At 40.9% G+C, this 27,577-nt stretch overlaps 1 protein-coding gene across 1 annotated transcript; it reads right to left on the bottom strand.

The window, feature by feature from the left end:
- LOC308588542 (tigger transposable element-derived protein 1-like) lies at positions 1-27,577 on the bottom strand (the record flags this gene model as incomplete). Its single annotated transcript, XM_081196953.1, has 2 exons — positions 1-676; positions 26,236-27,577. One exon carries the CDS (start codon positions 27,575-27,577, stop codon positions 26,528-26,530), a length of 1,050 nt encoding a protein of 349 aa, XP_081053079.1. The 3' UTR covers positions 1-676; positions 26,236-26,527.

Genomic DNA, 27,577 nt, shown 5'->3' with positions numbered 1-27,577 from the left:
ACAAATTTGTTGCCTGCGTTTTTTCAGTTGATTTAGGACGAATCTGATGCGCTGAATCCAAAAATCACATTGGTTTTGCTCAATCAGGTCGAGTTTTTGAGCTATGGCCACATGTCTTTTTTTACGTTTTTGTTCACATGTACGCTTGTGTGGAGCATTTTAGAAGAAGTTGGTGGGGGTAAAATGCCATGTCCAATAACTGTTTTGATTGGAAATGATTATTTTAATGACAAGAAGTATTCAGGTCCGATAGTTCTGGGTGATTATGTTGAAAAGGGATCAGTTTGAAGTCATAAAACCTCGAAATCTTCCATAAATTGGTGTGGCTCCATAAATTGGTGGGATCAACAGAAAGAACCGGAGCAGCCTCAAGTATCCTAATCCTCAATCAGCATGTCGTCCTGTAGCTCCTTGTGATGAAATTCCAGTGCCTATCTTCGGAGAACTTCCTGACATTAGTGACGAAGATGCCTCCAGTGTTGAAGGACATGAAGAAGAAGTGGTTCTTGAAGATGATGCTCCACATCCATTTTCCCAAAAGGAGTTGAATGATCTAGTTCACGACCTCAGCTTGTCAAAGGACTCTGCCAAACTGTTGGCATCCAGATTGAAGGGGAAAAACCCCCTCTCTGACAGTGCTTGCATCAGCTTCTTCCGCAACAGGCATCAAGAGTACCTCCGTTTTTTCTCGGAAGAGAAGGACTTGGTGTACTGTGCAGATATTACGCAGCTTCTGCTCAAGCTTGGAGTGCCACAGTACGAACCCAAAGATTGGAGACTGTTCATTGACAGCAGCAAGTGATCACTGAAATGTGTTCTGCTACACAATGGCAACCAGTTTGCCTCTATACCCCTGGCTCACTCGAGTACACTGAAGGAGAACTATGAAGCGGTGAAGTATGTGCTGGAGAAAATTGGTTATGATCAGCATAAGTGCTTTATTTGTGTTGACCTGAAGATGGTGAACTTTTTGTTGGGACAACAGTCTGGCTTCACCAAGTACCCATGTTTTCTGTGCATGTGGGATAGTAGGGACCGTGCTCAGCATTACACGAAGGACTGGCCTGTGTGGGAGGAATTGGTGCCTTGCACAGAAAGGAACGTCATCAACGACCCTCTGGTGGACAGAGACAGAATACTCTTCCCACCACTGCACATCAAGCTCAGCTTAATCAAGCAGTTCACCAAGGCTCTGGACAAGGATGGTGACTGCTTCACTTACTTATGCCAGGCTTTTCCAGGATTGACCATGGAGAAGTTGAAAGCTGGCATCTTTGACGGTCCTCAGATCCGTCAGCTCACCAGAGATCCAGAGTTCAGAAACTCAATGAACGAAGTGGAACTGGAAGCGTGGAAGGCATTTGTTCTGGTAGTGAAGAACTTTCTTGGCAACAATAAGGCCAGAAACTACGCAGAACTTGTCAACAACATGCTGACTGCTTTCAGAAACCTGGGCTGAAACATGAGCGTCAAGATGCACTACCTATTTTCACATATGGACCGGTTTCCTGAGAACCTGGGTTCAATGAGTGACGAGGAGGGGGAGAGATTCCTTCAGGACATGAAAGAGATGGAGACCAGGTATCAGGGTCGCTGGGACGCAGTCATGATGGCTGACTACTGTTGGACTCTGAAGAGAGACCTCCCTGCCGCTGAGCATTGCTGGAGTTCCAAGAAACGGAAGTTCAAGCCCTGAAGTTTGAAAAATGGTGAAGCAACATGCAATTTACATGTACTTACCTTTATCAATGCCCACCATTCAGTTTACAGTAAACCTGACCTGATGGAGATGGATTTCCTGATTCAGCAGTACAAAAATACCCTAAATCAGTTGTAGAAATCTAGACAACATTCAAAAAGTAAAAAATTGTTGCCCAGTGTTATTATTGTTGTTATTATCATGTATTAAATTTGTATACAGTGGTACCTCTAGATACGCACACCTCTGGTTGTATCTTTCAGGATGCGAACGCGGCAAACCCAGAAGTATTTTTCTGGGTTTCGCTGCGCACGCATGCACAGAAGGACTCTATGCACCACGCGCATGTGCAGAAGCAGCACCTCCGTTTGCGGATTCCTCAGGATGCAGCCGGACCTCTGGAACAGATCCCATTCGCAACCAGAGGTACCACTATACTACGCTTCATCTGGAGATCACAGTGTGGTTTAAAATTTAAAACACAAAAACACATACCATAATTCCCTAAAGAAAGCAAGTGAGGAGTCATCGCAGAAAAGTCCCATTTTCATTTTGCCACCTTCCAAACCTCTTGTGGAGGAGACACACAAATAAGGGCCTCAGATGATGATGACAGGGTCTGCATCAGTTCATATGAGGGGAGATGATTCTTGAAGTATTACTGTCCTGAGCCATTGGCTTTATCAGTCAAAACCAGCACTTCACACACATTTAAGTTCCTCAGGTTTTGTAACAAGATAAAATAAGCTTTCAATAGAACAGCCTTCCCCAGCCTCGTGCTCTTCTGGTGTTTTGTACTCCAATTCCCATCAGCCCTGACCAGCTTTCCCAATAGTCAGGGATTCTGGGACACCGGGAGCGCAGCAGGAAGGGGAAAGCTGCTCTATAACACCCACAGTTTCAGTGCTAAACATTTTGTAGGTGCTCACTTTGCATGATGAAGGCAGGCAATTCCATATATTACACATGTTGTTTTTTAACCATTTAATTGTTATGGCAGTAAGATAAAGACTAAACTAGATAAATGGTTAAAAGTCATAAGAATATAAGTTGAGCCTACTGGATCAGGTCAATGGCCTATCCAAACCAGCATCCTGTTCTCACTGTAGCCAACTAGATGCCTATGGGAAGCCTATGAGCAGAAACCACGCACAAGCGCACTCTCTTCTCCCTTTTCAAGTTATTTGCTTCTTGGAGAAGCCAATTATGACAACATTTGGACACTCTTGGTCTTTACAAGTAACCAGTAAATGCCACAGTGGAGTAGAGATGCTTACCTGACCTCCTGGTTAATTAGTTGCTGCTACTTATTGTGAAAGCTAGAGAGTTCCAAAAAGACACCTACTTCTGCTTCATTGACTATGCAAAAGCCTTTGACTGTATCGACCACAGCAAACTATGGCAAGTTCTTAAAGAAATGGGAGTGCCTGATCACCTCATCTGTCTCCTGAGAAATCTCTATGTGGGACAAGAAGCTACAGTTAGAACTGGATATGGAACAACTGATTGGTTCCAAATTGGGAAAGGAGTACGGCAAGGCTGTATATTGTCTCCCTGCTTATTTAACTTATATGCAGAATTCATCATGCGAAAGGCTGGGCTGGATGAATCCCAAGCCGGAATTAAGATTGCCGGAAGAAATATCAACAACCTCAGATATGCAGATGACACAACCTTGATGGCAGAAAGTGAGGAGAAATTAAAGAACCTTTTATTAGGGGTGAAAGAGGAGAGCGCAAAATATGGTCTGAAGCTCAACATCAAAAAAACAAAGATCATGGCCACTGGTCCCATCACCTCCTGGCAAATAGAAGGGGAAGAAATGGAGGCAGTGAGAGATTTTACTTTCTTGGGCTCCATGATCACTGCAGATGGTGACAGCAGCCACGAAATTAAAAGACGCCTGCTCCTTGGGAGAAAAACAATGACAAACCTAGACAGCGTCTTAAAAAGTAGAGACATGCTCCTTGGGAGAAAAACAATGACAAACCTAGACAGCGTCTTAAAAAGTAGAGACATCACCTTGCCAACAAACATCCATATAGTAAAAGCTATCGTTTTCCCAGTAGTGATGTATGGAAGTGAAAGCTGGACCATAAAGAAGGCTGATCGCCGAAGAATTGATGCTTTTGAATTATGGTGCTGGAGGAGACTCTTGAGAGTCCCATGGACTGCAAGAAGATCAAACCTATCCATTCTGAAGGAAATCAGCCCTGAGTGTTCACTGGAAGGACAGATCGTGAAGCTGAGACGCCAATATTTTGGCCACCTCATGAGAAGAGAAGACTCCCTAGAAAAGACCCTGATGTTGGGAAAGATGGAGGGCACAAGGAGAAGGGGACGACAGAGGACGAGATGGCTGGATAGTGTTCTCGAAGCTACCAGCATGAGTTTGACCAAACTGTGGGAGGCAGTGGAAGACAGAAGTGCCTGGCGTGCTCTGGTCCATGGGGTCACGAAGAGTCGGGCACGACTAAACAACTAAACAACAACAACAACTTATTGTGAAGGGAGAGGGGAGAGGCGAGGCAGCAAGGTGAGCAGCAGGAGTGCTGGATTGGCTTAGCCATTTCGTTTGCACCACACTGACCTTGTCATTGCCTCACCCCTCTTCTCTCCTGGGAAGCTGCAGCAACTCATCTTCTGGGAGGTCAGGTAAGTGCCTGCACCCACCACTCGTCGCAAGTATGGTTGTTAGACTAAAAGAGACAACAGTGACAGCTTGGACCCCTATGGCTAAATGAATCTGGCAGGTGAAGTGAGCATACATGAGAGAATGAAACAGACCTTCCTAGATCGATCGATCGAGAAATAGATGTAGATATATATCCCATAGGGATGCTGGTACTCTTCAGATTTTAGAATGTCGCTTGAATCCTCAAAAAAGCTAAAGTTAATTGTAGTTTAAGCTGAGTGCAACAAGCCAATTGATGTCTAATTTTCAGACAGAAAGTCTCCTCCAGAGATATTAACTTTAATCACTGACAGCTAATAAGTGAATAGAATAGTAAATACTGTTAGACTAATGTATTTTTCATTCAGAATAATATCCCCTATGATAATAGTATCCCACGTTGGCTCCAGAAGATTTGTATTCATTTATTTATTTGATAGATTTCTATCCCATCCATCTTCCAATATGGATAAGAATATATCAGATAACTTATTAATTCAATCCAGCAAATATGATCAGTATTTGTCATCATTGCTGCTTTGAGTTTACAAGCAATATATAATTGATTGCATCCCCACCACCAGCATTTGCTTTGTCCCCCCCCCCCTTGTTTTATTCCAACCCATTCGTTTCATTGCATTATCAATGTAACTTAAGGGATTTTGTAATTGATTATGTAAATTTCTTACATTAATGTAACTTTGCACCGATATAATTTTGTTTTTGACTGAAGATGAACTGCAGTGAAACAGAAACATTGTTGCATGTAACATACATGGCAGAATGAAAAATGATGCTGTCTTATATCCCTACATGTGACCCACAACTTCCAGTGCTATTCAGTGTTGCAGAAAGGAGTCATGTTGCAGTAATTCCAACATCTCCCTCTTGAGACCTTTAAATGCTAAATTCTATCACCCTATATTATATGTTCACCCATATGAAAATGGAGCCTGATGGTTCATTGATTTCAAATCTGTATATTCGTGCTGATGAGGCAAGTTCAAAGGCTGATTTCCTCAAACATCCCTTTTTCTTTGCACCATTATAGTCTCCTTCTTTGCAGACTGAGATATTTCTTTCCTCCAATTGTCATCATGTTTTAACACACACCTTGTCCGTTCTCTTCTTATATTAAAAATAGCTAAATGTGACACCCACTCATGTGTGCCCAGACAATATGCTGCAGTTAAAAAGTCTCTCCTTTTGTTCATTAGGAGAAAAATTAGGTACAAAGAGGTGGTATTTAAATCTCTATATCCAGTGGCTAAATCAGAGTGCTATTTCTGCTTAACTCATCTGGAGTTCCAGTTGACAGCTTAGTTAACATTTCTAGTCCCTACTTAATGAGCTAGCAATGTCATGGTATTTAAAAGAGAAGTTTACATTTCATAGTCCTTCAGAACTCTTTTTTTAGGCTTGACATTTTTATTTTAATGAGCCATTTGCTGCTTCTGATTCATGCTTTGAAGCCAATAGGATGTCTCAAACAATGCAAGTTGCATTTAAAACATCTTTTTATATTTCTAGTCAGTATTTCTAAAAAGGGAAATTCATATTTTTCATCAACTCTGAGTGAGGAAATAAAAAAATAAAAAGAACCCATCCTACCCCTACCATGTCAATTAAAAGAAAATGTTGTTCACGGATGAACTAGATAGGCTGATGCCACTGGAGGTATCTTTATAACGCATTCCCGTCTGACAGTCAATGGACAATGTGATAACAAGAAAAATGCAGACATATTGATACAGCCTTACAGAAGAATAGAGAATACAATTGTTGTTATTGCTTTAATCATAATTCCTTCTTCAAGGTCCTTTTCTTCTGAGGCATCTGCCTTCAGAAGGGAAATGACAAATGAAATTTGGAGAAAAAGCTTTGAGGATGCAATATGCCTTGACCTTAAGTAAGAACCTAAGCGCATTAAAAGACTAGCACATCTTTGTACAATTAATGAATAAAGTCTCAGCCTATTCCAGTTTATTATTTATTTGTTTGACTATTTCCAGTGCTTTTTTTCTACTCATATTGAAATACTGCCCTTCAATGATGCCAAACTTAGATTCACAAAACATTTAGGGGTATGCGTACCCCTGCGTACCCCCAGAAAAAAAGCACTGACTATTTCTATCTATCCTTTAATGAATTCTCAGGGTAGCTACATGTGCATATAATGTTCCACTAAAATCCATGGATGTAGCTGGCAACTGATTTCAGCATGATGCTATCAATATTAATTGTTAGGAGATGCAATCAATACATTTGCTGGAAACCATGATGAGACAGATGCCATAACAGCATGCAGGAGCCAAGAGGCTGTATAATCTTAGGGCAGCCAGCATGGTGCCCTTCAAATGTTGTGAACTTCAATTTCCATCATTCCTCACCACTGGCCATACAGGTAGGGCTGATGGTTGTAGTCCACAAAGTAGAGGCACTACTTTGGCTACCCCTGAATCCTGAATCTAGAAGGAAGAGATCAGTAATCAGCCACTCCTCCTTCTCCCACTTGCTCAGCTGATAAAATCCCAGTATGCTGTAAACAGACAGTAAAGTTTACAACAGAATTAATGGGTGTTTTCCTGTTATTTTTATCAACCTCCAGGGGGCCGAAGTCCACAATCTAGCACAATGTTCCAAGCAGCTTGTACAAAAAATTGCAGACATAACAGTGTAATCCTTCTCAACCCAGCATGGGGGCTCTACTCTGTGCATTAGAAGTACCATAACTGCTGAGTATGGTTGATATGCAGGCTTAGCAGGCCCAGTACCAGGCACTGCAACACAGTACTGTCCATTGAAATGCTTCAACAAGGAGAGTTAAACCAAATGCTACAGAGAAATGTAGCACAAAGCAACCTAATATCCTGAACAAGTTTGTTTGAAGCATAGCAACCTAAGGAAATTCAAGCCCATGTCATCCAACATCTCTGCTTATGATGGTAGTTAGCCCCAGTTATCAGTGGCACCCCAAAGAGGAGGGAATTGCCAAAATTCCAAATAAAACATTTCTACCTAAGGACCAGTTGGGTGGGAGAAAAGGTATAAGTCAAAAGGATGCTCCAAGAAATGGATTAGCAATTTGCATATTATGTGCATGTGAGAAGGTGGAGAGGGAAATGGCTGAGTTCTATTTAACCTTTATTAATTGCATTCTCATCCACTTTAATCATTTATAATTACTTATAGTACTAAAATGTATGAAGTCATTTTCTGTGCAACATGCTAATTTATACAGAGACTCACCCGAGACAAAGGTGTTCATTGACAATTAATATTTCATCAGCATATTTCACTAGGTTGTGTGTGTTTTTTATTACGCACCAAATGCTCTTGTGCACTTGGACATTAAAAATTTACACAGTCTAGCTACTGAGAAACACACAAAGCCAAGCGGGAACGGCACTCAAAAGAAAATGAAACCATGCTTTTTTCTGTTGAGCACAACTGAGACTCCCACATCTAAAATAGTCTACAAATAGCATGGAGCAAAATAAGGGCAAGCAAATGAAGCAGCCTTATACAGAATTAGATCACTGGTTCATCTAGCTTTCAGTCAGCAGCCTTCATTCCATCTAGCAGCCTTTCTCAGCATGACGTCCTCCAGATGATGTTAGACTCAAGTTCTGATTTGCCTCAGCAAGTAGGACTGATGGGGCAGGGTGGTGGTATTTGTGGCTCGAAACATCTGTAGGGCACCAGGTTGGGGAAGACTATTATATAAATTCAGGCTAGCACCGAGCCATTAGTAAATTTGGCAAAACTGGAATTATCATATTGGGGTTTTTTTGGTGAGATGTGATGTGATGTGATGCAATGTCATATGTTATGTTATGTTATGTTATGTTGTTATGTTATGTTATGTTATGTTATGTTATGTTATGTTATGTTATGTTATGTTATGTTAATATACCACTTTTTGGTCCAAAGCTGCTGTTCCGCCCCCCAAACAGTGATCAGAATATTAATACAAATGATAAATACAATAAATATAAAATCAATCAAAGCAATACAAAGTCACAAAGTCACAAAATAACCTCCAAACACACAGAATATACATCTATATTGGCGAGAGCCAGTGTGGTGTAGTGGTTGAGAGCGGTAGACTCGTAATCTGGTGAACCAGGTTTGCGTCTCCGCTCCTCCACATGCAGCTGCTGGGTGACCTTGGGCTAGTCACACTTATTTGAAGTCTCTCAGCCCCACTCACCTCACAGAGTGTTTGTTGTGGGGGAGGAAGGGAAAGGAGATTGTTAGCCGCTTTGAGACACCTTAGGGTAGTGATAAAGCGGGATATCAAATATTCCTCCTCCTCCTCTTCTTCTTCTATGAGCATTATCCACACTCTCACCACAGATTCCACTTCCTGGCATTCCACTGCAGCCTTAGAACCAGGCTAATTCACATCTTCCTCCATCCATTCCAATTTCTCACCTAGGAACAAACCCATCCACAACTAATTGTCTAGGTGAAGTGCCCTTGCCTTCATCACACCCTGAAGGAGTGACCCAAAGGGGAAAACTACCCTTTGGTGCTGCTCTCTTTGAGGCTATCCCACTGGGGCTGGCCAAGTGGAGCAGCATGTCTCTAAGTAAACATAGGTTTCTCGCAGAAAATAGCTACAGTTGTGGCAAAATTCTTACTCTTGTTCTTCATGAGCAGAGCTAGCTGGCCAAACCTTCTGACTCAGCCAAAGTTCTCCTGGTCTCCTCATGCAGTAGTATAGGATTTGGGGAGGTTATAGTTGGTGTCCACCTCCTGACCAGCATTAGTCATTTTAGTACTACCTGCTTTCTTTTCTATTGAGTCTCAGACCACCTCCTAGCCAGCAATTGTTCACCTACCTGTCTCCTCTTGCAGCAAGTCCCAGAGGTGGTGGTTGGCTTGCTAGGAATATCCCTTCACCCAAAGAAGAAAGCTGCTACACCTGAGACTTTATGAGCTCCAGCCTAGAAGAGCATATGTTACTTGGTGTGGAAGAAAAGATATTGCTCGCTATGTGGAGTGGGAACCCACAATAATGGCTGGCATATGAGCCTTCTGGGTGAGAGCCAGGGTGGAAGTTCTTGAACCACAGGTGAGAGATATAAATGGGTTCTTGGATGCTGAAGGTGGAGTCTGGGAACCAAATCACTGGATCATCTGGAACATGGTGTTATTTACTATGCTACTATTATATTTTCATGTTGCTGTTATTTTCTCTACTGTATAGATTGAGCTATTTAGTTAGGATAGCTTCTTTCTATTGTCTTATACAATGTTGTTTAGTTTCAACTATTAAATTAGGTTAGCTTATTCATGTTGCTTTACACACACACATATATGGATTTTTTTTGTATTTATTGATATTAGGATTATTTCAAATTGTTTCTCTGTGTTTTTAAATGAATAGTTCTACTTATTGTTCAATTGCTATCATGTGAACCACTTTGGGCACAATTTTCTGGAAAAGTGGCATACAAATAAACAAACAATCATCTGAAAAGGCCCCTGTGTATACAGAGTTCCAGATGCAACAGAAGAACGCAATATAGTGAAGTACATTTAAAAGAGCCTTTTCAGCAGAATAAAAGCTGTATTTATGGCTGCATTGCATTGCATATTATAGAATTCATATAACTTTAGCAAAGGTCTCACATTACGGTACAGATGAAATTGACTTCCTAAGACCTAAAGGAGGGTTAAACACCCAAACAATCCAACTTCCATGGAATGACTTATAAAAATAAGCATCAACGACTTTAGCATTTTACCTCTATTATGGAAGCACTGATCTGGAAGGTGTTTTATAGAAAGGAAAAGTTCTCCATGCTATAGCTATAACTGGTTGCTCAGGGAGAGAAATTATCTGCTTGAGAAAAACAGTAAGAAAAATCAATGCAGCTGCGAAGGAGGTTGTTGAGAGAAGCAAAGGGTTAGGGCAGAATGAAAAGTCCAAGCCATTTTTTCTTCTAACCTCTGCCCTTCATGATCTTTTAACTGCAATTATATTGTGAAGTCTGTAGTATCATCTCTAATCCTCTCCCCCCGCAATTGCTCTGAACATTGATTGTTTATTTCACATATGGGCTTTGAAATCACTGTCATTTGGAGTGTTCTAATATGTGCTCTCTTTCAGAAATACAATAGAAATAGATTTCCAAGCCTGAATCTGACCTACAAGCTACTGTTTTGAAAGCAATCTCCAGCTCACTTTCAGGATAGCACCTATCTTTGGTCCTAAACTTTTGAGCTATGGAAAAACTCATTCTTCTTGTAGCAAGTGAGCTAAATGACCACTCACAACAAAGGTGCAGCCACTGTGGGGTGAGGGAGAAATAAAGGGTGCATCATCTAGGAGCACAGCAATCACGTAAACAAATACACCCATAGATACTTTTATTATAACTATTATTATCAATAACAATAACATGGTTGGGCTGAGTCCCAAAAGTCAAGTCCTCAGCTTCAGTTTAGATCCTTTTGCTCACTGTCTCCACAGATAGCTACTATGTAAGAGAAGTTGCCACAAGGCAGAAAATGGGCCCCAGGTTCCTAGGGCATAGCTGCCACCTGAAACCTCTTGCATTCCAGTTTTGCAAAGGCATCAAACAAAATAAGATGCCCCCAGGAAGCAACCATTTTCAAAATTCCTAGGCCATTTGGCCTGCCATCTCTGCAGAGATTTAGATGAACTGGATGAAGATTTTAATTGCGTAATAATAATAATAATAATTTATTATTTATACCCCGCCCATCTGGCTGGGTTTTCCCAGCCACTCTGGGCGGCTTCCACCAAAGTATTTAAATACAGTAGTCTGTTAAACATTAAAAGCTTCCCTAAAGAATTTTAATTGCGTAGCGAATCAAAATACAAATATTGCATTCTTTTACCAGAAAATGATCCTTGTTTGTGGTTGGTCATTGGGTAGTGGGTAGGTGAATATCAGTATGTATGCAATTTTGCCTAATATACACAATTTCGCAAAACAATTTTCTGTATTAGAATGTATTCTTGTGTACTATTTTCACTAAAAGATGAACATTTAGGCACACTTTACCACAGAATGCACATTTTTGCACAGATTACATGGCTGGAATATATTGTGGTTTATTGATAATTTTATTGTTTCTGGCACTTAGAGAGTTTATAATCATCTATCCTTTTTATTTACTACTGCATTGAAATTTGTGGAACATATAGACCTCCGTTAGGGGGAGAGGAGGCCAGAAGTTGTGTATTTTATACTCAAGCAAGTTTAAAATATGTACAGGGAAAACAGCAGAGCATTCTTTGTATAGATATATACATTGTAGTCAATGCCCTTACCCTTCCTATGCTGGATGTCAAAAATACGTACTTTGGTCGCAAACTTGGGCAGCCCACCACCGCATCCAGGCACTAGTCCTTAAGTTAATTTATTTCAGTCAATGTATTCAGAGTATGGCCTCATTGGATATCACCATTACAAAAGTGTCTTGCAATTAGACAAAGACAGAACACCGGGTCTTGTCCCCGCTTCTGCTACTAACTAGGCAGTAGGCAACATTATATATAAATTGCAGGGAAGATGGAGATAAAAGCACTGTTTTGATCAGATAAAAAAGTGTACTATTCAAAGAATGAACAGATTCAACTGGGTAAGAGTTACTTTTATCTTAATATTTAAAATGTACTTTTTTATATTTTTAAGTGGTTATAGAACATTTATATCAGCCTTTCCCCATAGCTTTCAAAATGGCATATTTTAGTTTCTGCTTTCTTCAGTTATATATATCTATTCATCCAGTCACAAGAGATATACAATATCAACACTGAAACATTTGCATTTTTCATGACGGTGTAGGGAAAAGAACACACACTGCCTCATAGTGATCAGAGAATTTAAAGCAAGTTCAACAGAGAGAACACTAAAACAGACTTCCAAATAAGCATTCTTTTTAAAAACAGATAGGGGAAAAATATATCATGGCAATATTTGAAAAGAGAGTTACTGCTGTTGCAAGAAAAGGTTGTTAAAAGAAATGGGTTCCTTGATCCTACAAGCATGTGTAGAAGATATGTATTTATGGCAGAGAGTCTCTTCTCCTTGACATAGTTACAAATGCTGCTAATGCTTGAGAAGGAGAAAAAATATTTCCTGCTCAGTCTCCATACAATCTTACTGTATATTACTATATGCAATGTATGGGAGCAGTGGCATAGCTGATTTCTTTGTTGCTCACAGTGCCTTAAGCAAATACAGCAGAATGACATGGTGCAATTTCCCCTGCGTTGTACCATTCACACTGCAAGTGAGAATGACAATGCTAGCAGAGGGAAGAGGGTGCCAGGCATGGTGTGATTCAGACTGAGGATTTTTGGATTTAGGAACTAACCCTTAAGGTGGAACAGGCTTCCCCCCCCCCCTGAGGTTGTGGTCAATGAAGTCATCCTGTTTGCACAAGGAGTTCCGCTGGTGCAAAAGAACTTTCTCTGCTCCTCCAAATCTGTTCTGGGTCCCCGTCCCCACAACCTTCTGTAAGAGTTGGGGTTGCTCAGAGAGGAAGGGGAGGAAGTGGTATTCCACAAGTAGGTGGGGTCTACACAGGACAGCTTTCTTGCATGTATCCCATGCTGAGCATTATCTGTGTTCCCTGCCACTACACCAAATGTATTTTTCATGTTACGTATTTAATGCATTGATTTTTTTAAATTGCTTTTTTAGAATTGTGTGGTGATTTTGTGTATCATGATTTGAAATGGTTGTAAGCTGCCCTAAGTGCCTGAGTGCTAGAAGGATGGAACATTGGGGGGGGGGGGGAGGAGTATAAATAAAGTGTGTGTGTGTGTGTGTGTGTGTGTGTGTGTGTGTGTTTTAACCCATTCCATTCTTTTTATCACCAGATTAAAACCTGGCATTTTAAACTGCTGCATTTTTAGCTGGTTTGGTTCCTTTATCCCTCTCAGTTATTTGTTTTGTTTTGTTTTTGCTTACTGACATACACTTTTAATATTGCATTGTGGCATTTAGATTTTTTGAATACACCAACCTGAAACACATATTTTTCCATAAAGATGTGGGATATGAATTCTTAAAATAAATAAATGAACCCTTCTAGCAACATATTTAAGCCCAACCTAGACTTGATTCTAATTCATCACTTGCTGTTGAGCCTTTTAATAATAATAGCAGCAACTACAAGGAATAAAATTTCTTGTCAGGACTCTAGCACACAGATTTAACCCCATCTTTCACTAGCAAGCTATTTTATTATAATGATGATGATAATTTTAATAATTTCATTATATGTATGCCGCCCATCTGACCGGATTGCCCCAGCCACCCAAAATACTTCCCCATGGCTAATGCTTTGTAAATGTCACTCTTTGTCAGTGCTAGAAAAATGATGAAATTGCTGGAAAAGAGCCATTCCCTAAACAGCTTTGAGCGAAAGTATACATCCAACCAGCTTGTTAAATTTTGCCACCATGCTCCAAATCAACATGCAGAACTTTATTTTAAGTATACACATTATTAACTTCTTTCTAGGTGTGGAAAAAAATGTAATGTGTCTGGATTTTGTACTAGCGCCTGTGATTCCTTTTTCTATGCATATAATAGCAGTACATTGACCTACTTTCAGATGTAATTATTTTCTGCATGCAGAAAAGTGCTGACTTAACTGAGGAAGATTTGTGCAACATCAGTGGAAGAGTCCCATTTTTTATTGAAATTCAACCAGCAAATGAAAATGGTAATTGCCATCTGTAAATATTGGTACAGTAACTACTACTTTCTGCAGCAAGTACTGAAGACTTTGAGTGACCTGGACATTTGCATAACTATTTGCATATCCTGACCATTGATCCAACTCTCTCTTACTCAATTCCGCATAAAAGTGCAGTTCTACTGAGCTTTCAAGTTCTGGGGTTTCTGAGGTTGGGGCTTTAAGTAGCTGCATCTCAAGGCACATGAATGTTGTGCCTGACGATTTCATGCTCAATTTACACTTCAACTTCAGACATACATTTCTGATCAAGTGGCTTGTCTAATGTCTAAGATTGCTGTCCTGCCCCACATCTGCTTTTAGTTGCTTGCTTTCAAGTTTTCTCTCTTTTTGGGTTCTGTAAAAAAACAAAACAATTGGTTGACTTATATTTTCCATGGAAAGAAGGGGCACATTAAAGAACATCAAATCCCATAAATTCCATTGGCCGCATGTCATAATATTGCATAACTTTGGCCAAGGATTGATTCAGTCACCTTGATTTCACTTTCTAATATGGAAAAAAACCTGTCTTGTAAATTGTAAAAGAGAAATAATCTGCCTCCAAACCAACTGCTACTTTATTTCTTAAATGTAAGTTTATTAGAGTGTGTCTAGTCCATCACAGATACAATATAAACATATGGAGTGATCCCTTACCTTGCTATATACATATGTACATACTGACACTCAGATGAAAATAGTGGCTACAGAGCACTAGACATTGCTGCCAAACATTAAACGGTGTCTTTGCTCTGGTGAGAGTGCAAGCTAATATATATATATATATATATATATATATATATATATATATATATATATATATATATATTTATTTCAGTGGTACCTCGGGTTACAAAAGAAGAAGAAGAAGAGTTTGGATTTGATATCCTGCTTTATCACTACCCTAAGGAGTCTCAAAGCCGCTAACATTCTCCTTTCCCTTCCTCCCCTACAACAAACACTCTGTGAGGTGAGTGAGGCTGAGAGACTTCAAAGAAGTGTGACTAGCCCAAGGTCACCCAGCAGCTGCATGTGGAGGAGCGGAGACGCAAACCCGGTTCCCCAGATTACGAGACTACCGCTCTTAACCACTACACCACACTGGCTCCCAAAAGCTCCCAAAAGCTTCGGGTTACAAGCATTTCGGGTTACAAACTCCGCTAACCCGGAAGCAGTATCTAGCGCGGCAGCAGCACGGCTGCAGTGGAGGGCCCCGTTAGCAAAAGCGTGCCTGAGGTTAAGAACGGTTTCGGGTTAAGAACGGACCTCGGGGGGGGCACCAGGGGGCGCATTGGAAGATGGCCGACGATAACATCTCTCCAAACCACACGAGGTAATTAAGAGGCTGTGATGGGAGTATGCAGCCTCCTTGCCCCCCCCCCCAGGGAATGGGGGGACTGCCTTGCCAGCTATGTCCATAATTCACCCCCGGATTTGAAAGAAGGGGGTGAGGACACTTGGCACAAAGCCCTCGGGTGACGTCGGCTCTCCCTGACGCTGTCTCTAATAGCGCACTGGTTCGCATTAGCATGAAATATATAATTGGAAATATATAATTGGAAAGAAGCTAATGCACATACATCAAGTGAAGATCGGGAGTAAAGACTGCTGATTAATGGGGTCTCTGCAAGTGGAGCGACGGGTTGGACAAATAAATCAAGTGAAGAATCATCATTAAAAGACTGGTATGTTGGAGTGAAACGGAAAGGGGGGGAGGAAAAAACCTTTCTTATTTTGTCTTATGTGAGTACCAATAACCCTCCCCTCCAGAGAGAAGAATCGTTGCTAATTACTAATCACAAGCAGGAGCTAAGAACTGTGTGGAAATGAATTACTGATCAAAGAGAGGACTGGTGGAAACAGCGGGGAATGGAAGGAAAGTTTTATGACACAGTTAAAAATGGACTTCCGTTAAGACAGGCTTGCCGGAGGATGAGGGGGAGGAGGACCAGGGTCATCAGAATGTGAATGTATGGTTATCGGAATGTGATCTTGACCTGGCAGGTCCCCCCTGAGATATAGATTGGCAAGCCGGTGGAAATCAACGGACAGACTGTGGGAATGTTTTTTGCAGAGGTGTGGAAATGGCGTCTGTCCTTTATGTGATATGACTATTGGAGAGTGTAAAATCCACACAGAATATGTTTGTTTGCAACCCGCTTGTGAAGATTATCAGAGATCACAAAGAAAGGAATATATGATAACAACAAGAAGATGAGGAAAATAACAAAGAGACTATCTGGACAGAACTGGACAGAATTGTGTAATTAAAGCAGCAGCAAGAGTGATGTTTGGATCCCTTTCGAAGCTCGAAGTATGGGTACCCCCAACAAAAAATTTAAAAATTTGGCTGTATAATTTGGAACTAATGTGATTTGGAATTAATGTGATTTGATTGGCCTGTTAATAAAAAATATATTAAAAAAAACAATGGACCTCCGGAACGAATTAAGTTCGTAACCCGAGATACCACTGTACTTGTGCTTCAATTGCCACCCCTCATTAACCACCTAAATCTTCTATTTCCAGGCCCATGCAACAATTAAGCTGACTTTTCACCCATCTTCTATTCTGGAATCCTGCTTTGCACCCGTTTTCACCTTCACCCAGTGCCCATGCCACCAAAGCTTTCCATTACCCTCCCCTTCCAAAGTCATTCCTACAGATATGACAAGAAAATCGGCTTCCAGGTGGAAAAGTCAAAATTAGAAACAGAACTGTTAGAACCCAAAACTAAGAATCTGTCAAGAATGTATAACTTGCTGTTGAAATGGAATACTCAGGATGAAACGGTGAAATCTGCTACAATTAAATGGGCACAAGATGTTGGACATAATATTATGTTTGCTGACGGGGAACAGTTATGGACCACAGGTATGAAGTTTACGGCATGTAATGCCTTAAGAGAGAATATTATGAAAATGATATACAGGTGGTACATGACCCCAGTCAAGCTTGCAAAAATCTATCATTTGCCCGATAACAAATGTTGGAAATGTAAAGAAACGGAAGGTACATTCTTTCACCTTTGGTGGACGTGCCCAAAGATTAAGGCTTTCTGGGAAATGATATATAATGAACTGAAAAAGGTATTTAAATATACCTTCCTGAAGAAACCAGAGGCCTTTCTCCTGGGCATTGTCGGCCAATTGGTGCCAAAGAAGGACAGAACTTTCTTTATGTATGCTACAACAGCAGCAAGAATACTCATTGCAAAGTATTGGAAGACACAAGATTTACCCACTCTGGAAGAATGGCAGATGAAGGTGATCAACTACATGGAAATGGCAGAAATGACTGGCAGAATCCGAGACCAGGGAGAAGAGTTGGTGAAAGAAGACTGGAAGAAATTTAAAGACTATTTACAGAAATATTGTAAAATTAATGAATGTTAGAAGGATGTTGGATAGAAACTAAGGGGTTTCCAGCTGTAATGCTTTAGGAGATACGAAAACAAAAGGTTTATAAATGGGTAAAAGCTTAATGGTAAGGATTTGCTGAACTAACAAATTGAAGTGGAATACAAAGAAGGGAGGTATGAGGAGGTCTGGGGAAATAAGCGTAAGGAAGATATATTATGGAAAATTATTTGTTTTTTAACTGTTTTTATGTTGCATTTTGTTTCTTTTTTATTTTTTATTTTTTTCATTGTTATATTTTAAAAAACTTTAATAAATATCTTCTGGGGGAAAAAATACAGTGGTACCTCGCAAGACGAATGCCTCGCAAGACAAAAAACTCGCTAGACGAAAGGTTTTTCCGTTTTCGATTTGCCTCGCAAGACGAATTTCCCTATGGGCTTGCTTCGCAAGACGAAAACGTCTTGCGACTTTGTTAAACCGTTAAAACCGTGCTTCGCAAGACGAAAAATTCGCTAGATGGCAAAACTTGCGGAACGAATTAATTTCGTCTTGCGAGGCACCACTGTAAAGTCATTCCTACAGATATGAGTCCTTTCCATTTTATTCCTGAATTTTAACCCTGATTAGAATACCCAATTAACACTGGTGCACTGGCCAACTAAGCACATTGAATGGACCCCCAAATTGACAAAAGCAAACCGAAAGGCAATAATTCTTCAAAACTTTGCACTTCTCTGAATTTCGCAATGAAGTTCTCCATCCAAAACATGTGTACAAATTCACATATAATAGAGGAAAATAGCATACAAAAATACATTATTTTAGAGGGATTTATTGCAAGAGCATGCGCATTAAGACTTAATTGTATACAAAAATATGCATGTTAGCAGAAATGCACACTAAAATGCTGGCAATTTTTTTTAAAAAAGAAAAAAACCAAGGCTGGTGCAAAAATTCAGCAAACTGAAGTATATGGAAGTGAGAAACTGAAAAAAATTGAAATTTACATATTCATCTGTTCTTAAAGAGTCATGTGTGTTCATTAAGCTGTAATAGTTCTAACTAGAGAGCTTCACACAAATTTATTCAAATATTTTATAGCCCAACATAATGTATTTGCATTGGTCAAAAGCAATTTACAACAAACAAAATACCATAGCGTAGAATAAAACTACAATATAACAACAGCCTCAAAAGCTCTACCTCTCCTTCAAATCAGAACTAGTGAAGGTCCTGTGTGAGTGTCTAGAGGCGGTTGGAGGATGGATAGCGGCTAACAGATTGAGGTTGAATCTTGACAAGAGAGAAGTACTGTTCTTGAGGGACAGAGGGCAGGCAGGTGTGGGGGATTCCCTGGTCCTGAATGGGGTAACTGTGCCCCTGAAAGACCAGGTGTGCAGCCTGGGAGTCATTTTGGACATAGGTCCAAATTTGGAGGCGTAGGTCAATTCTGTGTCCAGGGGAGTTGTCTACCAGCTCCACCTGGTACACCAGCTGAGACCCTACCTTCCTGCAGACTGTCTTGCCAGAGTGGTGCATGCTCTAGTTATTTCCCACTTGGACTACTGCAATGCTCTCTACATGGGGCTACCTTTGAAGGTGACCTGGAAACTACAACTAAACCAGAATGTGGTAGCTAGACTGGTGACCAGGAGTGGCTGCCGGGACCATATAACACTGTTCCTAAAGGATCTTCATTGGCTCGCAGTGTGTTTCTGAGCACAATTCAAAGTGTTGGTGCTGACCTTTAAACCTACAAATGACCTCAGCCCAGTATACCTGAAGGAGCATCTCCATTGCCATCGCTCAGCCCAGACACTAAGATCCTCCTCCTAGGGTCTTCTGCTGGTTCCCTCACTGCGAGAAGCAAAGTTACAGGGAACCAGGCAGTAAGCCTTCTTGGTAGTGGCACCCTCCCTGTGGAACCCCCTCCCTTCAGATATCAAGGAAATAAACAACTATCGGACTTTTAGAAGACATCTGAAGGCAGTCCTGTTTAAGGAAGTTTTTAATGTTTGATGTTTTATTGTGTTTTTACTATTCTGCCGGGAGCTGCCCAAAGAGGCTGGGGAAACCCAGCCAGATGGGCGAGGTACAAATACAAATACAAATTAACAGTGTTCACCATATAAAACACCAGCTCTCAGGCAGCATGTACGGTGTTATGGGAGAAGACAGCCCTGAAGGTATCACAGCTTATGAAGGTGAAAAGGAATATTCAATTAGGCCTCTGATTTGGAATCACACAACAAGAAGAAAAAACAAGGTTCTTAATCAGGAGCATTCAGCTCCCTTTCAATATAGATGATATATATTTCTCAGGAAATATTTCCCAGTGCAACAATATCTGGAAATATGACATTGTGATGAAAGAAAACATGCAGTGAATACTGAGTGTGAGCACATTCCTTGATGTAATGTGCATGACAGTTTGAAAAGAATCCTCCTAGAGCCACAGAGCCTTGTGGCAGCTCACATAAAGCAAAAACAATTCCAAGCATACAGATTTTATTATAGGATAGAACAGAGTTAACTAGAGACTTCTCGTATAGATTAGATGTTGAAAAATAGTGGAGGTTTTTTATGTTCATGAACAGGAGACAGAATAGAAGAAATATAAATTTTTGCACTCTCCTTCAGCCTAAGAATGCAGCTGAGTGATCTTGGCATGCTTGAGAACAGACAAATTCTTTATCTCTTAGTTTCAAGCAGAGTGTGTGAGATCAGAAAGAGATCTAAATTATTTTGTCTCTTATTTGTTTGTTTGTTTTTACTCCAGCACATATTAATGAAATACTTCTTTGAGCAATGCATAATTAACTGTAAAACTTACTGCCACAGGATGTGGGGATGGCTGCCAGCATAGATGGCTTTAAAATTTGCATAGGTGGATTACTAAAGAAAATGAGAGGCTTGGCAGAATGATTATGAGCTGTGATTGCTGAGAAAAGAACTCTCACGTTCAGAGTTCCTGATTTCCAGGTGTTGGAACAAACAGAAGATGGCAATTCCCTATACGAGCTTCCCTTATTTTTATTTTTATTTTTTTGCATTTATTTCCCAACTTTTTCTCCAAGGATCTCAAGGTGGTGTGTGTGGTTCTCCCCCTCCTCCACATTTTGTATTCTTCCCTGTCCATTTTGATTCTAGCCTCACCTACTTTGACTTTGGGCCCCACCCTTGACTGGCAAGGAGCCCCTCTAGGAAATGTAGCCCTTGGGCTGAGGAAAGTCTCCCAGTCCTACTTTAATGGATGACTTAAACAGTGTAACTCCACTCCTTTTTCTGCTCATGGGATACAGGTAAGCCATGTACGTATTTATTTTAAGATTTCTAACTTGCTCTTTACCCGTAAGCTCACAGGGAAATAATGTATGCTATTGTAAAATAAAACAGCAAGAACTGTTAAAAAAACAAAACCACTGTTCCAATCAGAACAATATAAATCTAGCCAAAGAGCATGGCTGCCCTAAACAAAATACATTTACTGTCAAAGGCCATGGTAAAGAGTCATGTCTTCAGCACACAGCAAAAACTATGCAATGTAGATACTAGCTGCACCTCTATGGGGAGGGTGACCCACAATTTAGGGCTGCCTCTCTCTGACTGTCACTCCCCCAATTTCCAAGAATGATAGAACCACCAAGATTGTTGTGTATTGCTCAAGAGAATCTTTAAGGAGGGAGGCAGTCTGCCAGATATTTGGGGCCTCATTTGCCATTTGATACACTTGAATTTATTGATACATTTATGCAGCACTTATTATTTTATTATTTATGCTATTTTAAAATATTTATAATCCATCAGCAGAAATACCAGGGCAGGGCACAGCATGAAATGAACTATGTAACTAGCATATAGATAAACAACAATAGGAAATGGGAACAGGCTCAACAGAGCTAAGAACAGAGCCAGCTAAAAGAATCATCAAAATAATAACATTTGAGATTTCCAGGCAAACAGATCAGTTTTAACCTGGTGCCAAAAGGTTAACAATAGCAGAGCTTATCTAAACAGCTGACATTGGCTTCCATGTGGTTTCCAAGTGGTCTCTTATCCAGACAGTGGCTAGGTCTACCATCAGCTATACATTGTATCTTTATATAAATTCTATCATTATGGCCATTTTCTGAACTTGGCTGTGTGTGCTGGTACATTATATAGATGAGATGTGTGACATAGGATTATTTTTAAAGTTAAACATGTACTTGGAGCTGAGTGACTTAGATCAGTTGTGCTTCGAAGTAACACTATATACAGTACATGATTTTCAATCCTCCCCCAACCTCACATATATTTAAGCATATATTATAGTGCTTTCCAGTGGGTTATTAAGGATCCATTAGACTAACACAAATCCATTAAGCAACATTAAGGGACAAATTCTTAAAGCAAGAATTTATTTTATTTTATTACTTAAAAACCAGAGTGCTCACTGTATTTCCGATGCATATCAGCCAGACATCAAAAATTACATGACATGCAATATGATTATATTTAGCCATGTTCAATTCATGTTTTCAAGTCCAGTTTCTGGACTTCAGATTGATTTATGCTTAGTTCCTCACTTGTACTTTATTCTTTGAAGTTAGATTTATTGTCCTTAGGCTAGCCTACACTGACTTCTTCCTCTTTAATAAGATACCTCAGTCAATCCAGCAATATATACAGGGCTCAGGAGCTCTAATGCACACAGTCACCTTCTTCACCTGCAAAAGATTGCCTAATCACTCCAATGGAAGAGAAAAAGCAGTGCATATTTGCCTTTGTGAATAGATCTGGTCATTGCATCAGAAACAATGGTTCAGCCTGCATGCAAAAGAATAGACTTGAGTATTCTGACATAGCACAAGGTTGCAAATGCTTGAAACAAAAGTAATTTATTGTACAACCCTACACATGTCCACTTGGTAGTAATTTTCCATTCTTTTCCCACTGTTTAGAAGGGGAGTTACTACCACGTGAGAATGTACAAGGTAAAGGTAAAGGGACCCCTGACCATTAGGTCCAGTTGTGACTGACTCTGGAGTTGCGGTGCTCATCTCGCTTATTGGCCAAGGGAGCTGGCGTACAGCTTCCGGGTCATGTGGCCAGCATGACTAAGCCACTTCTGGTGAACCAGAGCAGTGCATGGAAACGCCGTTTACCTTCCCGCCAGAGCGGTACCTATTTATCTACTTGCACTTTGACGTGCTTTCGAACTGCTAGGTTGGCAGGAGCAGGGACCAAGCAACGGGAGCTCACCCCGTCGCTGACCTTCTGATCGGCAAGTCCTAGGCTCTGTGGTTTAACCCACAGCGCCACCCGTGTCTCCACGTGAGAATGTATAGGCCTTAAATAGAGCCCTTTTTTCATTCATTCCCCTACTGCATGGGACGTGGAGAGCAGGGACATGCTCACTGGCCCTGCTTCAGATGCCCCATCCTTTTCAGCCTTTACTCATTTACATTGAACTTCTACAGTGGGAAGCTGCTGTACTTGGGATGACTTCTCTCACAATTTAGAAGCTTCCTCCTGGTTCCCACAGAGATCATCAGTCCAGTCAAACCTCAGTTCTCAAACAGCTCGATTTTTGAACATTTCTGCTTCCTAACGACGAAAACCCGGATGTAAATGCTCCAGTTTTCGGACGTTTTTCGGAACCCAAATGTCCGCTTGAGTGCAAGAAGCTCTTGCAACCAATCAGAAGGTGTGCCTCAGTTGTCGAACGTTTCAGAAGTCAAACTGTCTTCCGGAACAGATTACGTTTGACAACTGAGGTTTGGCTGTATGCTGATGAAACATAGCTCTACTTCTCTATACATCTGAATCAGGAGAGGTTGTGAATGTTCTGGATCAATGACTGGATATGGTGGTGGACTGGATGAGGGCAAATAAACTGTGGTGGTGGCTCTTTGTGTAAGTGTTTCCTGTGTCCAGGAGATAGGCAAGTTCCCTCTTCTGGATGGTATTATACTTCCTCTGAAGGAGCTGTTGAACGGTTTATTTAAATATTAAGGTTCATTATTGTTTCACAAGATGTGTATCTCTTTAAAGGCCAGAGTAAATATCATGACCTAGTTTTGAAGCAGTAATAGCAGGTGCTGTTAAGTTGTGTCAATTAAGCTGTGTCAGCATTTGGGAATAGTATATAAAGAGCAGCATGTACCTCTCTTAGTACCCTGGTGAATGGGTTGTTCTTATAGATTTAATGTAAGAGGAGTTTTTGTTTTTGTAATTAAAGCCAAGCAAAATATATTTTTGTGTTTCTTCATTGTTTCCTGAACGTGTGGTCTCCTCAGCACGCTTTCTGCAATGCAGTTAATATGCTAAATGCGCAACAGGAGCAAGTGCATATTTTAGGGGTACTCCTAGATACATCTTTGCCACTAGAGGCCCAAGTGTCCTGTATGGCTAGGAGTGCCTTATACCAGCTTTGTCTGGTTCACTAGCTACGGACATTCGTGGGCAGGAATAGCCTCTTCACTGTAGCCTGTGCACTGATAATCTTGAGGCTGAATTAATTTACAAATGCCAGAACAAATTAAGTCCACTGTATAGTAGGAAATGCTTGAACCCTTATCAGCTCAGTCATGGATCAAGTGCTGCGAGGAGTGTTGCCAGCCATTCCCCAGGTTGATGCGGCTCATTTGACAGCAACAAGAATCTGAACTTTTAGCGTCATCACTCCAGTCCAGTGAAATGCTCTGACAACAGAGATTCAGCAGGCACCTTCTGTTTCAACCTTTAAACACCTCGTGAAAACATTCCACCAGGCCTTTCTGCCAATTAAGAATAGATATTTTTTATAACAGTTTGCTGGTATCTCATTTTAACATTTTATATAGTTTTAATTGTATGGTTTTATGTATCACAGTTGCGAGCCACTCTTATACTTATTTATGAATAGCAGCATATAAATAGTTTTAAAAATAAATAGATACTTCCCAGCACCCCAAACAATAACTTGCTGTGCCCATGTTTCAGAGAAGCTAATGAAGTCTGAGTCACAATCCTTGGGTTGTGTGCAACTAAACAGGAATTCCTCTTTAGCCTCTGAAATACTGCAAGAGAACCTGGGATAAACTTACCATATTATATTATGTGCTGAATCAGGACAGCAAAGTATCTTTGGCCAACCCTGCACACTGATTCATAAATGCTCGAGTCCTTCATGTTGAAAAAGTTATATTTTCACAGTGAGAGTTTATGTGAAGAACATTCATATAATCCATTGTCTGTATTCATTCTGATGTGGCACCACTGACCCAAAAGCGCTGTATCAGTAGAATCACATGATCCTTCTGAACATATACCGTATTTTTTGCTCTATAAGACTCACTTTTTCCCTCCTAAAAAGTAAGGGGAAATGTGTGTGTGTCTTATGGAGCGAATGCAGGCTGCGCAGCTATCCCAGAAGCCAGAACAGCAAGAGGGATTGCTGCTTTCACTGCACAGCTGTTCTGGCTTCTGAGATTCAGGATATTTTTTTTATTGTCTTCCTACTCCAAAAACTAGGTGCGTCTTGTGGTCTGGTGCGTCTTATAGAGTGAAAAATATGGTAGATTAGTGTTTACATGAAGCGTACCATATGCACCACCATATCCCTGATAAGTTGCTATATTGTGGGTTCTTCAGATTTAACAGACTGCTATCGATACATTTGTGAAGTTACTTTCCGAACAAATAAGCATGTATACAACACTTCTCCTTGTGAACTCAAAGTCTTTTGCTAATTATCTTCACTGGGGGTATTTAAGTAAAGGCTGGACAGCCACTTGCTATGGATGCTGGAGTTGCAGTCCTTCATTCAGCAGGTGGCTGAATTAGAAGAAACTCCAAAATCCCTTCCAGCTGCTTAATTCTATGATCTTACTAATATTTGCAGCAATCCTATAAGGTAAGCTTTGGAATAACAATAATGAGCTTTAAGCAACCTATTATTTAGATTGCTATTATTATTATTATTATTATTATTATTATTATTATTATTATTATTATTATTAAAAACCATTAAAAAGAAGAAAGGACAAATGAACACTATGATCTGGGGTACTTGCTACATATTCTGTAGAGCAAGCATCCCCAAACTTAGCCCTCCAGATGTTTTGGGACTACAACTCCCATCATCCCTAGCTAACAGGACCAGTGGTCAGAGATGATGGGAATTGTATTCCCAAAGCATCTGGAGGGCCAAGTTTGGGGATGCCTGCTGTAGAGCTACAGAATGTAAGACTGGTTTATATAATAAATGTAATAGCTGTAAAGCAATAATAGTATACCTAAAACATCCCTGTTAGAGACATAGCCCAGTCTTTTCTCCCAGAGCAGCTGTTCCAATAGTGAACTTCTCTAAGACGTTTTCTTCTCATCTCTAATCTGCAGTGGACTTTTGTTTCTAAAACCAATGCACCTTAGCTTTCCTTGGACGATGAACTACTATTTCCTCTGTTCCTTCTAAGATTCTGCTCCTTCTAAGATTCTTCTTAAAAGTATCAGAATATTTCCCTTCAAAATTTACCCTACAACTAATCCTAGTGATCTTTGGTCTGCCCTTGTAAGACTTGCTTACTGGATAAAGTCTGGAAAAATATATCTGTTTAGCCTTATCAATGTTACTAGGAGTGAGGTGCTGACAGTGCTTAAATATTTCAAAAGATTTTGAACAGAAAAAGGACTACACTTGGCCTGATACTATTATAAGCTTACAAAATACGTCTTTATGAACATGTTGCTTGCTTATGGAAATGAATGATTCAGTTATTCACCCCATATCAGGTAATTACAGTGGTGCCCCGCAAGACGAAATTAATTCGTTCCGCAAGTTTTGTCGTCCAGCGAATTTTTCGTCTTGCGAATCACGAAATCCCATAGGAATGCATTGAAAATCAATTAATGCGTTCCTATGGTCAAAAAAAGTCCAAACAAAGCCAAATTTGGTACAACAACAGTTTATTAACTGCTCTTTAAAGTCACACATACTGTAAAGAGCAGTTCAAAAATTGAAGGGAAAATAAATTAACTTTATAAACATGACAGAAAAACATTTAAAAATCAACAAAGTGTACAGTACATTTTCTAAGACTCTGGGGGACCACTCGAAGAAGGCTCCTCTTCCACTCTTTGCTTCTTGCTCAAGAACCTGTCCATAGTGTGCTGCTTCATCCGCCTTTTCAGCACCTCCCTGAAAGGCGACATGACCCTCGTATCAAAAATGTTCCCAACGTCATGTGCCACGTGCTTCTCAGGGTGGTGCTGCTCTGCAAAAGTCTGCACCTCCTTCCACTTCAGGCAAATGTCCCTCAGTTTTTCGTAGGACAGCCGTTCCTCAGTTGCTTCCTCCTCTTCCAGTGAGGCCTGCTCCTGCGCAGCCTCTGCCTGCAGTTCGACCAGCTCCACGGTGGTCAGCTCGTCGTCGTGCTCCTCCACCAGCTCGCAGACGTCCTCCTCCATGACCTCCAGGCCCATGGTCCTCCCCAAGGCAACAATGTCCTGCACCACTGTTGACTCTGGTGCATCAGAGTCACTTGGTGCCACACAGTCCGGCCACAGGCTGCGCCAAGCGCAATTCAAATTTCTCTGGCTGATCCTGTTCCAGGCCGTGGTGATCATCTTCAAGCAGGTGACGATGTCGAAGTGGTCCTTCCAGAATTCCCGCAGGGTGATGGTGGTGCAGTCAGTCACCTCGAAGCATCGCCTGAAAAGCTCCTTGGTGTAGAGTTTTTTGAAATTGGCGATGACCTGCTGATCCATCGGCTGGAGCAGTGGCGTGGTGTTAGGCGGCAGGAACATGATGTTGATGAAGCTGAACTCCTCCAACAAGTCCACCTCAAGGCCTTTAGGATGGGCAGGAGCATTGTCCATCAGAAGCAAAGCCTTCAGCGGCAGGTCGTTGTCCAGCAGGTACTGCTTGACAGCAGGGCCAAAAGCAAGATTGACCCAGTCCACAAACAGCACACGTGTGACCCAAGCCTTGCTGTTGGATCGCCACATGACACTCAGCCGCTCCTTGTCGATCTTGTGTCTCTTGAAGGCCCGTGGGTTCTCCGAGTGGTACACCAGCAGGGGCTTGATCTTCAGGTCGCCGTTTGCGTTGGCACAGAAGAGCAGGGTCAGACGGTCCTTCAT

The sequence above is a fragment of the Podarcis bocagei genome (assembly GCF_964188305.1).
Source record: "Podarcis bocagei genome assembly, chromosome: 6".
Lineage (NCBI taxonomy): Eukaryota > Metazoa > Chordata > Lepidosauria > Squamata > Lacertidae > Podarcis > Podarcis bocagei.
This window is presented reverse-complemented; position numbering and strand designations above follow the sequence as displayed.